The 13,530-nt window shown below is 36.9% G+C and overlaps 1 protein-coding gene across 2 annotated transcripts in view; it reads right to left on the bottom strand.

Moving 5' to 3' along the window:
* Positions 1 to 11,828, bottom strand: part of TM2D1 (TM2 domain containing 1) — a 38,994-nt gene extending 27,166 nt beyond the window's left edge. Inside the window, exons 1-2 of one of the 2 annotated variants that reach the window (XM_045835266.1) lie at positions 11,658 to 11,828; positions 9,730 to 9,803 (exon numbers count right to left, since the gene is read on the bottom strand). In XM_045835266.1, the coding sequence (XP_045691222.1) occupies positions 9,730 to 9,803; positions 11,658 to 11,812 (229 nt within the window). In that variant the 5' untranslated portion in view covers positions 11,813 to 11,828. Of the gene's footprint in view, positions 1 to 9,729; positions 9,804 to 11,622 lie in introns of both variants that reach the window. The other variant, XM_045835268.1, reaches the window with a different exon arrangement.
* Positions 11,829 to 13,530: the final 1,702 nt, after the last annotated feature.

Raw genomic sequence — 13,530 nt, 5'->3', positions numbered from 1 at the left:
TTTATCTCTTGAAAATCTGCCAGCTTAGGTCATAGTTTTGACTAAAGCTATAGAGTAAGCAACTCAAAACTGAGATTAGCTAATGTCTGAAATGTTAGTATATATTCTGTATTACTGACTGAAAGGAAATTTTTCAGTATGCTCTATTTCAATGACTGGGGGCACTTTTACTCCCCAGGGGTATTTGACAATGTCTGGAGACATATTTGATTGTCACAGCTGGGGAGCTGTTACCAACATCTAGTGGGTAGAGGCCAGAAATGCTCCTAAACATACTATAGGGCATGGAACACCCTCCTCACAAAAGAAAATTAGCTAGTCTAAAACAACAGTACTGAGGTTGAGAAACTCCACTCCAGAACAGCAGTCTTCTAAGAATTTTGCTCACACACTCCCTAAAATAATTTTATTTAAAAACTAAGGACTCCTTCACACATTTTTGACACCTAAAATTTTTCTTATAGATTTAAATGATTGGAAATATATAATTTCCAGTATATTATAAGTACTGCCATTAAAATTTAAGTGTTACAGCACTATTTAAAATGGAATCTAAATACCACAGCAATTTAATAGCCATCATGATCCAAGAGAATAGATATGAAAGAGCTCTTCTTTAAAATTCAAAAATTTTACATTACTTTTAAGAAAAAGTACACATTCAAAAGCTGAGAACCTGGAAATTGAATTCTTTAAAGATACATTGTACCGGTGTCCCCCCAAAAAGTTAAATTTAAGTCCTAACCCTCAGTACCTGAGAATGTGAGCTTACTTGAAAATAGGATCTTTAACCATGTAACCAAGTTAAGAAGAAGTGGTTAGGGTGAGCCCTAATTCATTAAGACTGGTATCCTTATAAAACAAAAGACAAAAAACAAAACCCAGGGAAACTGGCCACACACAGAGGAAGGTGGTGATGTGAAGAGTTACAGGGAGAATGCCAGGTAAAGACAAGAGACTGATCTGATGTGGCTGCAAGCCAGGGAAGCCAAGGACTGCTGGCCACCACCAGCTCAGAAGAGGAAAGGAAAAATTCTACCCAGTTTAAGAGTGAATTGCCCCTGTCCACACCTTGATTTCAGACTTGCAGGCTCCAGAACTGAGACAGTAAATATCTGTTGCTGTAGGCCACCCAGTTTGTAACACTCTGTAATGACAGCCTTAAGAAACTAACTCAACATCTATCCCTGTTTACCTCTTAGAAAACTCTGGTTACCCCAAAGAGTACATGTACTCCAGTTTGAAGACAGAGGAAAGGCATTAGGCATGTAAGGGAGTAAAAGAGATGTCTGGTTCAAAAACGGGTTTTCTGGTTTCCTTGTTTTTGGTTTTTGGGGTTGTTTTTTTCTAGCCTTGATGAAAACCATTCTACCTCCGCAAAGACTTGATCTGCAAGAATATCTATACATAAACAAGTTTTTCCTCAAAGAGCACCTTTAAATTTTAAGTCCTGGGTTGAAGAACTGTGCCAGAAAACAATTCTATTACTAAAGTTTTGGATAATTTTCTTCTAAATGTATTACCTTGCACTTGCTCAGTTTGAAGCTATCACTTTCTTATAGCCTTGTTAGATCTTTCTGCACACAATCTAGAATCAGATCTTAAATAGTTGCAATATAAAATACTGTAATTATGATTCCAGTTAGGGTTATTGTCCAATACACCTTGCCTAACAGAAGTACATTGTTTTTGATAATGACAACATTTCTGTACAAAATTTTAAAAAATCAAATGTTTACTAGTGAATTGTAAACATGCATTATAAAGATTAAAAACTAAGAAATCATACCTTTATTTTTTAATACTATTATTAAAACTTTCATATTTTGACAAATTTTAATTTTCAATGATATATTTTATCAATTCTACAAGATATTATTTATATTCAATATGAGACATTTTGTATTCAATAGGAGATGATAAAAGAGAAAAGTGCCCAAGGCTCAGAAAGATACAAATAGTAGAAAGATACAAACAGTAGAAAGAGGTGTCAGAGTGAAGGGGAAACCAACCACACTGATACAGTAATTCCAAGCAAATTTGATAGAAATATGAGCTAATTATTTCAAGAGATGAAAAGTAGGTACTTTAGAGAGTTAGGATGAGCTGCTACTCTAAGTATACAGAGAAATGACCTGAAAATATAACAAAAGAACCACTGAGGCTGATCAGATTTGTTTGACTTGATAGAGAACTCCAAAAAGCATAACTTTAGAAGTAGACAAATCTGGGTTTAAGTCCAAACTCTGTCACTCAACAAGTACATTTGCTTCCTCGGGCAAGTTACAAAAACTCTCAACCTTGTTTTGTAATCAGGGAAATGAGGATAATAACCTTGTAACGCTAATAATAGGCATGTATGGTGTGTAAAGCATGCTGCCTGATTAGAGAAAGTGTTCAACAAGTGTTAGGTTCTTCACTCTAGGAAATTAGAGAACTTCAACATTAAGAAAAATAAGAGAATGAACCTGACATGAGAAATAAATCTAACATTGTGAGTGGCTATAAAATTAATGGAAGATTTTCTGAAATGAAATTAATCAACTCAACAGAAGTTCAACAACCCTAGTTTATCCATTTTTATATACTTTATAATAATTTCATTTGACCCTTGTTTAAAAAAAAAACCCTATGAAGTAGGCAGAACAATTAATATGTTCCTTTTAAAAACAGGAAAACAGAGGAGGTTCTAAGAAATTGAGTTGATCAAGTCTCATAAGTAGATGATATTTACAAGTCCTAGATTAATATTCATCATTCTTAATCTATATTCTTTCCATCATACCAGAATTCCATGCTTGCAATGATTTCAGGAACAGCAAAAATAAATCAATATGATGATTAAAGAAACCAGTTACCAATAAATCTGTTAAGATAAAATTAAGCAACATGCTATAAACCTGAAAACTATTCAATTTTCAGTTTTCTTGTAAAAAGTCTGACTCTGACCAATGTCTAGAATTTAAATGGCATCAATCTAAGCCAGCAAGTACACAGTATTTCTCAATTATAAAAAGCAGCACTGTCCCTGGCTGGGTGGGGGTCAGTTGGTTGGAGCACTGTCATCCTGATACACTAAGGTTTTGGGTTTGATTCCCAGACAGGGCACGTACAAGAACCAACCAATGAATGCATGAATTAAGGGAACAACAAATTGATGTTTCTCTCTCTCTCTCTCTCCCCCTCTTCCTCTCTCTCTAAAATGAATTTTTAAACATTTTTTAAAGCGGCACTATTTTTTAAGTGCAAAAAGAAAAAAAACTAACATAGAAATAAGGTAATGAAGTCTCATAACAGTAGAAAGGGCTGACTTAGGGAGTAAGTAGGTATTTTGAGATCCTACTCCAGTTCACATCATGCTTCTGAACAGAACTTGTGATCCATCAAATAAAAATAAGACTTGGTATGAACTCTGTTCCAGGTTATACTGCCTATCAACCAGATAATTAAATGTATCAATCTAAAACTTGGGTGAAAGCAAGTAATAAAAGTTAGCAAAAGCCAGTCCTATCCTCATATTTCCAGCATTAAAAGACAGCTATGCTTTGGAAGTGCTGGAGTTAGAAAATCATAATTTTGCAACTATCATATTAAAAAATACTTCAGGCCAGAATTATCATGGATGCTAAGTCCAGGGGAAAATTTTGATGAAGAACAGGATATCTGCATGGTTGTAATGAGTGTCCTCAAAGACTGTGTATTGGTTGCAAAAGAAAAAAATATTAACTATACAGTGGGAAAATCTGAGTGACAAACATTTAACAATTAACTTTCACTAATGAGAGGCAGATAGATATCATGTGTCTCACACATGAGATGCTGAGGACAGTCCATCACTTCCATAATTTTCCAGCCTGAAATGTATAACCTAAATCTAATCATAATGAAATATTAGGCAATCCCAAATGAGGAACATTCTATTAAAATAAGACACTGTAGTCTTCAAACATGTGTGTCATTAAAGACAAAGCTATGTAAATGTTCCAGCTTAAAGATGACGAAAGGCAAAACCTGATCTTAGGATCCTGTAGTGCGGGTAAATGCTATAAAGGCATCACTTGGGCCATTTGTTAAAATTAGAATATGGGTAGTAAAGTAAGGATATTAATATAAAAGTTACTGAAATTTACAACTAAACTGTGGTTAAGAGAATATCTCCATTCTTCGGAGAAACACACAAATGTATTTAGGGATAATATGTATATGTACATATATATCATACATATACACAAATTCAGAGTTTGCATGAGTTCATAATGATAAAGAAAAAGAAAGTGTTAACTATTGGTGGATCTGGGTGAAGGGTGTTTGTACTACCCATTCCTGCAACTCTTCTGTAGCTTGAAATTATCCCCAAATAAAAAGTTTAAAACAACACACTCTTCATGTGACGAATTGATGCTCGCAGTAGTTGGGGTAACGGTTACCCATTACGGCAGGAGAGCGACTATAAGAGAGCGCGAGGGGAGCTTTTGGCAGGATGGCAATGGTGTTTCTTGTTTAGGATGCATTCACACATACATTCAGTTTTTGAAAAATTCATTTGAGTTACACTTACGTGTACTTTTCTGTAAATATATTTCAATAAAAACTTAAGAAAATAAAAAACACCTTCTGCCAAAGGAGTGAAGGAAAATTTTGGGAGATGGAGTCTAAATATGTTTGTATTTCTCTGATCAAAAAATTAAAAACACTTACATATATGTATATATGTGTATATGTATATGAGTGGGGACTCAAAAAAACCCTGGAATTATCTCCTGGAGGGCAGGCCACTTGTAGTAGAGGTTTCCCCAGCTAGGAAAGTGTTCTAGGACCCCATCTATATCAATGTACCAGCCAGCACTGTTGTGAGAGGCTGTATTCAGCTTCAGTGAATTTGTTTTTTGAAGACTCTTTCAGAGGGTTTGCCTGTTTCATTATGGGATTTACAAGCACACCTGCCCACACCAGGCTGAGTATTCAGCAGTTTTTGACCAAAAATGTTACGACCCCTGTGTTCCATCCTCCATATTCACCTGATCTTACCCTTAATGATTTCTTTATTATTTCCCTGGATGAAAAAGTCCTCAAAGGGAAACATTTGCCCATGTGGAAGAGGTGAAACAAAGAATGGCAGAAGTACTAAAAGGAATCAAAAACGACAAGTTCAAAAACTGTTTTGAGCAGTGAAAAAAAATCTCAATAGATGCATTACATCAAATGGAGAGTACTTTGCAGGTGACTGAAGTTTAAACTAGTAAGAATAAATACACAATTTTTATAAATAAATTCCAGTTTGGGGGGAGGTCCCTCCCTCATATGTAAATACATAAATCTAGGCAGAACATTCCTTGAGGGTAGAGATTTGTCTTCTGCCATACATCATCTACACCATGTAGCAGAAGCCTGTCATGTAACCATTTCTCAATAATACATTAATAATTTCTGAATAAATTGTATAATATATAAATTAATTTTCATAATTGTTTTTGGATTATTCAATTTAATTAAATTATTTACTACAAATAATTTCTCAATAAGTAAATATGGCATTGGACAAATAGGGAACCATTTTAAGATCACATCAATTTACAGTCATAGTTGAATTTCCTTTGACTTAGGCCCCAATTCCTACTCTCTACCCCCAAACTTTCCTCTTTGTAAAACATTCCTCCCACTCATTCCTACACAGAAAGTACAGTTTAAGAAAATGAAACTCTGGTTAACTTCTAGTCAAGATGGCAGCATAGGCAGACATGGCTTGCTTCTTCCCAGAACCACCAAAAAATTACAACTAAAATACAGAACAACCATCTCTCAGGAATGACAGATATCAAGCTGAAGGTAAGTCTGACAAACTACAGAATTAAAGAAACCACATCCATCCAGTCTGGTATGAGGGGCACGGACATGGAAAGCGCGGCTCCCACACCCACAGACACAAAAATTTGGGAGGGATATTTCGGGAGCAAGAAATCCCAGACCCATACCAGGCCCCTCAGCCCAGGGTTCCAGTGCCAGGAAGAGAAGTCCCCGCAACTTCTGGCTGCAAAAACCAGCAGGGATTGAGTCTGTAAAAGGAACTGCTGAAGCCCCAAGCATTTCCTCTTAAAGAACCCACACATGGACTCACCTACTCAGCCTCACTCCCTCTGAGCTCCAGCACTGGGATAGCAGCTTTGAAAGGCATGAGTGGTATACGGGGAGAAACAGGAAGAGACTGAAGTGTCTGGCATCAAGGGGAGCAGAGGCCATTGTCACTTTGCTAAACCTTTTCCCCATAGAGCCAGTAAGCTGGTGCCTTATCTGAGACTCCACCAACCTGGATAACACTGTGTGACCACACCCACATGAAGGTCTCCAGAGGCTCTGCCTCGCTCAACATACTGGCCCACCCAAGCTGCTTTTCCATAAGAAAGGCTTGTCTTGGCTCCTAAATCCTATCAAAAAAAGCAACAGTGGCTTCAGTGAGCCCTAACTGCAGCCAGATTCCATTTCTGATTGCTTTATAACTCAGGCAGGGTGCTCCTGGCAAAACACAGGTGGGAATAACCTTGGCCTGCACCACCTGAGAAAGCCCAGGGTCAATGCAACCAGTGAACAGCTACAGACCACACTGGAGTACAACCATCTTGCCCCTGCACAGCTGATCCGCCATGGACAGCCAAGGTTGACGGTCAGTGGTCACAACCAGTCCTTGCAGCTGACTGGCCTGGGTAAATCATCCCCATTGATCTGCCAACAGCAACCAAGGCTCAACTAGAAGAGGGTGTACTCAAACCACACAAAGAGCACACAGCTTGGGGGATAGGGGAGGCTGTGCCACTGGATCCCCCAGGATACCTACTATGTTAGGCCACCCTACCAAGACAGGGAGTCATCAAAGTTCTACCTAGTACATAGAAACAAATACAGGGAGGCTGCCAAACAAAAAGACAAAGAAACATGGCCCCAGTGAAATATCAAAACTCTAGAAAAAGAGCTAAATGAAATGGAGATAAGCAATCTATCAGACACAGAGTTCAAAACACTGTTTATAAGGATGATCAAGGAACTTAGTGAAGACCTCAGCAGCATAAAAAAGACCCAGTCTGAAATGAAGGATACACTAATTGAAATAACAATTTACACAGAAACAACAGCCCAATGGATGAAGCCAAGAATCAAATCAATGATTTAAAACATAAGGAAGCAAAAAAACAACCATACCGAACACAGAGAAGAAAAAGAATCCAAAAAAAATGAGGATAGTATAAACAGCCTCTAGGGCAACTTGAAGAGGTCCAACATTCGCATCATAGGGGTGTCAGAAGAAGAGAGAGAGCAAGAAATTGGAAACCTATCTGAAAAAACAGTGAAAGAAAATTTCCCTAATTTGGTAAAGGAAATAGACATGCAAGTCCAGGGAACACAGAGAATCCTAATTATGATGGATGGAAGGAGGCCCACTCTAAGACACATCATAATTAAAAGGCCAAATGTTAAAGATTAAGAGAACGGGAACAAACTTAAAGGACACATGGACAAAAACTAGGGGGAGGGTGATAATGGGAGGGAAGTGGGGAGGTTTGGGGGGGGCTGGATTGGGAGTAAAAGGGAGAAAACTGTATTTGAACAATGATTAAAATAAAATAAAATAAAATAAAAGATAAAGAGAGACTCTTGAAAGTAGCAAGAGAAAAGAAGTTAGGTACCAGATGGTTGCCAGATGGAAGGGGGGAGGGGAGAATGGGTGAAGAGGTGAGGGAATTAAGAAGTACAAATAGGTAGTTATAGAATAGCCATGGGGATGTCAAGTACAGTATAGGAAATGGATCAACCAAAGAACTTATATGCATGACCCATGGATATGAACAATGGTGGGGGTTTGCCTGGGGAGAGTGGGGAACATGGGGTAGAGGAGGGCAAAGGAGGAAAAATCAGGACAACTGTAATAGCATAATCAATGAAATATAATTTAAAACAATGAAACTTCATGTTTCACAGGTCATTTTGATGTCCTCTCTGTTCAGGACTTAGAAGTGATTCACCATGGCCACTCCACTAGCCTCTGCGTGTTTTAAGAGCAATTAAAAAAGACTTCCTGTGGACATAGCTTCGTGAATGTTGGGCTGAGATGGTAGAACCTATCCCAGCTTTCGGCTGGACTGCTTCGTATCATGAACAGATTGTTAGTCCATGCAGAAGTCCTGAGATGCATATTTGTCTCAAACTTTTTCTTTTTAAAATTATGATAATGATACAAAGCCACTTATTTATTAATCTACAACAGACACTTAACTGGAGAGCACAACTCTTTTGGGGCACAAGCTACTCTTGTTATTATATAATTTCCTTAAAAATTCTCATATCTACAAAGAACTCCATAGGATAGAAAATGCTTTTTTGAGATAGCTGACTGCCTGCTTCCTAGCTTAAAGTTAGATACCTGAATCAAAACAGTATTCACAGATTTCCAATATCTTTTATATCAGTGGCTGAATATTTGAAAGCTAATTCTTCTTCATGAGAGTTAACTTTATTCTCTGTATTTCAAAAGCACAATACAGGTAATAAGTAACAGGCAAATATATAAGAGGCAAATCAGAGTGTACTTATATATTAACTTAAAGAATAGGTGATTCCTTGCAAAGTTCCTTTCAAGTTTAGTACATCTAAATTAAATAAATGTATACATGTTAAGCAATGTATACTACATAAATCATATATGTATATAACCTATGACATACAACAAAATATCAATTATAAAATTTAACACAACTTACTTTCAAATACCTCTACTGACTAGAATCAGGCTAACAATGTGACCAAATATAAAAATATAACAAGAAGATGTTTTTAACAAAAATAATTCATTTACTCTCATTTACATATTAATCTGTTCTACAGCTTTCATTTACAAAAAAATTAAAATTATTGGCTTATTTCATATCTAGTATATTAAAAATCAATATGTATTCAATAGGTGCTCTTTTCTCAAAACAATACTATGTAATTACCAGCATTACGTATCATGCCAATAAGAAAGTCAAATAGCTCCAACATAAATCCACCTGCCTCCCTTCCAACATATACCCTTTCACTTTTCAGGACGATGCCCAACCAACTGAGCCACACCACTCAGGGCACAGCCTTTTAGAAGAAAAGACTAAATAAAAAATTATGAAGTTTTATCTGGCATTTCACATATTTTAGAATAACAGAAGCACCCCAAAATCACTAGGCTGAGGGTTTACTATCTAATATCAAAATAGCTCTAAGAAAATACTGATACAAAATAAATAAATAAAATAAAATACTGATGCATACTTAAAATCCTTACCATACTGTTTTCGTACTTAGGATGTACATAAGTATATTTTACAAGTACATAATGTGGGTGATGTAGCTGTCCACTGTACCTTATTGGACTAACAGTCTCATTTCAAGTTTTTTTACAAGTAATTAAAAATCTAACTAAAGAAGCACCTTTGCATAACATAGGTTGGTAAATAAGGGCATCAAGAGTTATATAAATTGATTCAAAAATTTTTTAAAAAATGACAACATAAAACTTCCCAGTTTATATAATTAAAGAGAATAAGATGTTTAAATCCCCTAGCCAGTTCTCCAATTTCAAGTTGTTCTGGAAATTGAATAATGTTATAATTTAAGAAAAACACATTAATTACTTTTAGTGACCATACACTGATCTATGAAATAATGTTTTTAAAATTATGTTTAAAGACACGTTTTTGGAATTCTTACCATAAGCTGTATAGTTTGTACAGTTAACTGGTTCTTGTGTAGCATCATTTATTTTTGGACCTTTACAAATATATTTAAGAAAAGTTAAGGAAACATGAACTCTATTGCAACACAAAACATACCATCTGTTTAATATCTCCTATATACTTATGTTTATATTCATATGTAAAGAGAGGCTGTTACCTTGTCCAGGTCAAAAAAACACAAGCACAAACTGTCAGTGTCACAAAATAATACCCAAACCTTAATTTATTACAGGAAAAGTGTATTAACTCTAGCAAAGAATGCCATCCTTAAAGAACATCAGTGAGAGTTTAAGTACAGTGGAAAAATGACAATGAAAAATCTTTACCAAATTATTGTAAGAGAGATTCAGAGTTAAAAAAAATCAGTTTTGGGACTTCATTGAACTAATTTGGGGGGCCCCAAGTATAGCTATATACATAATTTCATGTAACACAAATAACCCTGTGAGGTAGATACTATTACTCCCACATTACAGAAGCACAAACTGAGGCTCAAAGTTTGAGCGACTTATCCAAAGTGATACAAGTGATAGGTTGTAAAGTCAGGTTTCCTGTTCCAAGCCTATGGCACTGCCCATCAGACTGCAAGGAAGATGGTGTTTTAGGTGGGTCTACATAGTCTCCCCAACAAGGTTTTAAGCTTTTGAAAACACGTGTAATAATTATCTTCTTACTGATATTCAAAACACTTGAGTGTTTTTCTGCTCCCTAAATGTTTTACTGACACTATAATGAGATAAGTAAGGTATTTACAGATGTCTGTGAAGATAGAGTCCGGCACCTGTTTAAGACCTAACAGCTATTTTCCAGTTATCATTACCTCAGAGTCCTATATGCTCAGTCACTGCTCTCTAGGATTCACACTGCCCACAGTCTTGGAGAGAACCACCCTGATATTTTTGCCAAGAAAACTCAACTTACTAGATGAGTGAAAAATCAAACTCCAAGCAAATGGTATTCAACAAATTAGAGCTATTCTGGAAAACAAAAAACAAAAACCGCTGTCTTTCAACTTACACAAAAATACTATAGAATTTTCTTAATTTTAAGATTTTTTTCCCTCACAGAATCTTTCTTCTATCTCTGGCTTCCATTATTGATTTTTCTGTTATACAATTTGTATAAGACTATCTAATTTTATAGAAAGTCTATTTTAATTTGAATGCAACTGCATTTCATATTGTCCCTCAGTCTATCAGAACTGTTAAAATGAACAGATCTCTTCAAACCTTTTAGCCTTAGTTTTCTTTTCTGTAAATAAACAACATATAGTCCCTACTTTGGGCTAGGCATTATCCTAAGTGATTCACCTGTAGTACTAATTTATCACAACAAACCTTTAAGTTGGTTCCATTGTTCTCTATATTTTTAATCATGAGAAAACGAAGTTCAAATAATTTGCCCATCATTACAAAATGGAACAGGAATTTGCCCCGACGGTCTGGCATCTCACGGAATTTGAAAATAATATACAGTAATACACGTAAAGTTAATGGATAAATGGATAACCTACACTGGCTTTACCGCTATCAACTACTATTTGTCTCACAAGTCCGCAAACTTCCAGGGAAGAGCCGTCAACCTTTTTATTACTAGTGCTAGATCACGACCTTGCATACTTCAGGATCTATGTGTTTGGTGAACAAATAAACCCCCAGTTTAAAAAAAAAAAAGAGTGGATCAGAAGAGGAAGCGCAAACCACGTAAAATCCCAAGAAAATTCCAAAGGGTGGCCTGCATTTAACATCCCTAATTTCTCCTCACCTCCCAGGGTCCCTTGGTCATTAGAGGCCACAGGTCACCGTTTCTTTCAGTACAACCCTAGACGGCGTAGAGGGCCACAACCCACTGGCGACCCCAAATCTACCTCGCCCCCAAGGGGAAGCGCCACACAGAGGATATTGTCCCACTTTGAGGTCCTCGCACTTAAGCGGCTCCTCGCCCCCGGCGGCGGCAGCTCCCCAGGGTCCCGTGGTGACTGACACGAACCACAGGAAACCCAGAAACTGGACGGCCACTGTTTCAGCAGCCTGACCTAAAGGGCAGGCGGCCGCCATGCTGGGGACCGGCACGTCCCCTACAACTTCCGGTTCCGCCTTCGCCTCGGCGCGGGAGAGAGAGGGGCGGAGGGAGGCTGGCTCTTAAAGGGACCTTGTACCCGCTGCACGCAGGTTGTTGACCCTGACAGCCAGCTCAATCAGCTAGGAAAGCCTTGGCTGGTTTTCCAGACTGGAAAAAGAAGACTGTTCAAGATTCAGCTGCCCTCCATCCATCCCACTGTTCACTCTCGAGCCAGCTCTGCTGTGACTTTTCTGTCTGCAAAAGTACCAGCGGCACCCGGCGATCTTATAAAGACTTTACGAACATTATCTCCATTAGTCGTGGTAGGATATGAGTTTGCAGAAAACGAACCTGGCTCAAAGACGCCTAATAAGCATGTTGACCTTAGTACTGAGTTGGAATAAAAATGGTGTTTGTCCGATTTCAGAATCTGTGCTGTTAGTGTTGTAATATAATGGTCTCCCTGTCACCCTAGAGAATTTGTGGAAGGCTTCTACGAACCGTACTTAAGGACAAAGATGGGCATTACACCTTTCTGTTTCGTAGTGAAAATTTAGGTAAGGGAAAGGGCCTGTAACAGACCAAAGAGTTTAGGACTACATTAAGTGAAAAGTTGGAGGGGTTTTTTTTGTTTGTTTTGGTTTTCATTTTAGAAAGATTTTGACTTAATTCTAAAGGCTGTGTTAAATGACAATATTTTTAAAAGCTATTTTGTTTATCATTGCTTTAATTTATGATGTTAACTTGTTACTTTCGAACAACTACCCAGCAGTTCCATTGAAATCACGTTTTCAACAACATGGCTCTGTCCATTTACTCTTAAAGCAGAGTCTTCAGAAGAAAAGTAGAATTATTATGCCTCTAGAGATCCATGAGAGATTAGAACTGGATTACAGTTGTTTTCTTAAATAAATGTGCATAATTGGTAACAGGTATATTTAGGTATCACTATTTTGTCTAAGTTAATGGTTCCAAAAGCTAAGTGAGCATGTGATTCACCAGAATGCCATTAAAAATGTGAATTCTTGGGCTTCATCCCTAGACATTCTGACTTGTAATTCAAGATAGGGGAACCACTTTTCTAATATAATTCCTTTTCTTGCAGATGAGTTATTGGTTATGCGGACATACTCAATGGTTTGAAGATACGCATTGATCTTTGGCTTTTCACATGAGCAGGTTGTTAATTAGACAAAGTGAAAGCAGAAAAGTTGGAGATTTTTTCCCTCTCCATCTCTTCTTTCTAAATTTTTATACTAAAAGTTCTGTAGTGAAGATATCTTTTATACTGAACAAGTGTGTATGTTTTAAGGGAAAGTTTAATCCTTTTTCCCTGAAGTAAACACATTTGAATTTGAATGGAGCCTCTTCATCCGCAGCAGCACCAATTTTGAAGAATTGCATTATGCAGTAATTCTCAAATTTTAGGGAGCATCAGAATCACCTGGAGGATTTTTAAAACACAGAGTTTCTGAATCTGAAGATCTATGGTGGAGCAAGATAATTTGCACTTCTAATAAAAAATGATGCTGATATTGCTGATTTAGAGGCCGAACTTTGAAAACCCTGAGATCATTTGGAATAGGAGGACATAAAATTATTTCAGTAATATATCAGAATTATATTTAAAATTTTCTTAAACCAATTTTGTAGCATTACTATGCTATTTTTTACCATCTTTTTTGGCCCTACATCCTCCAGGCAAATGCCACCC

The sequence above is a fragment of the Phyllostomus hastatus genome, unplaced genomic scaffold (assembly GCF_019186645.2).
Source record: "Phyllostomus hastatus isolate PE091 unplaced genomic scaffold, TTU_PhHast_1.1 phas_contig_209, whole genome shotgun sequence".
NCBI classification, from domain to species: Eukaryota; Metazoa; Chordata; class Mammalia; order Chiroptera; family Phyllostomidae; genus Phyllostomus; species Phyllostomus hastatus.
This window is presented reverse-complemented; position numbering and strand designations above follow the sequence as displayed.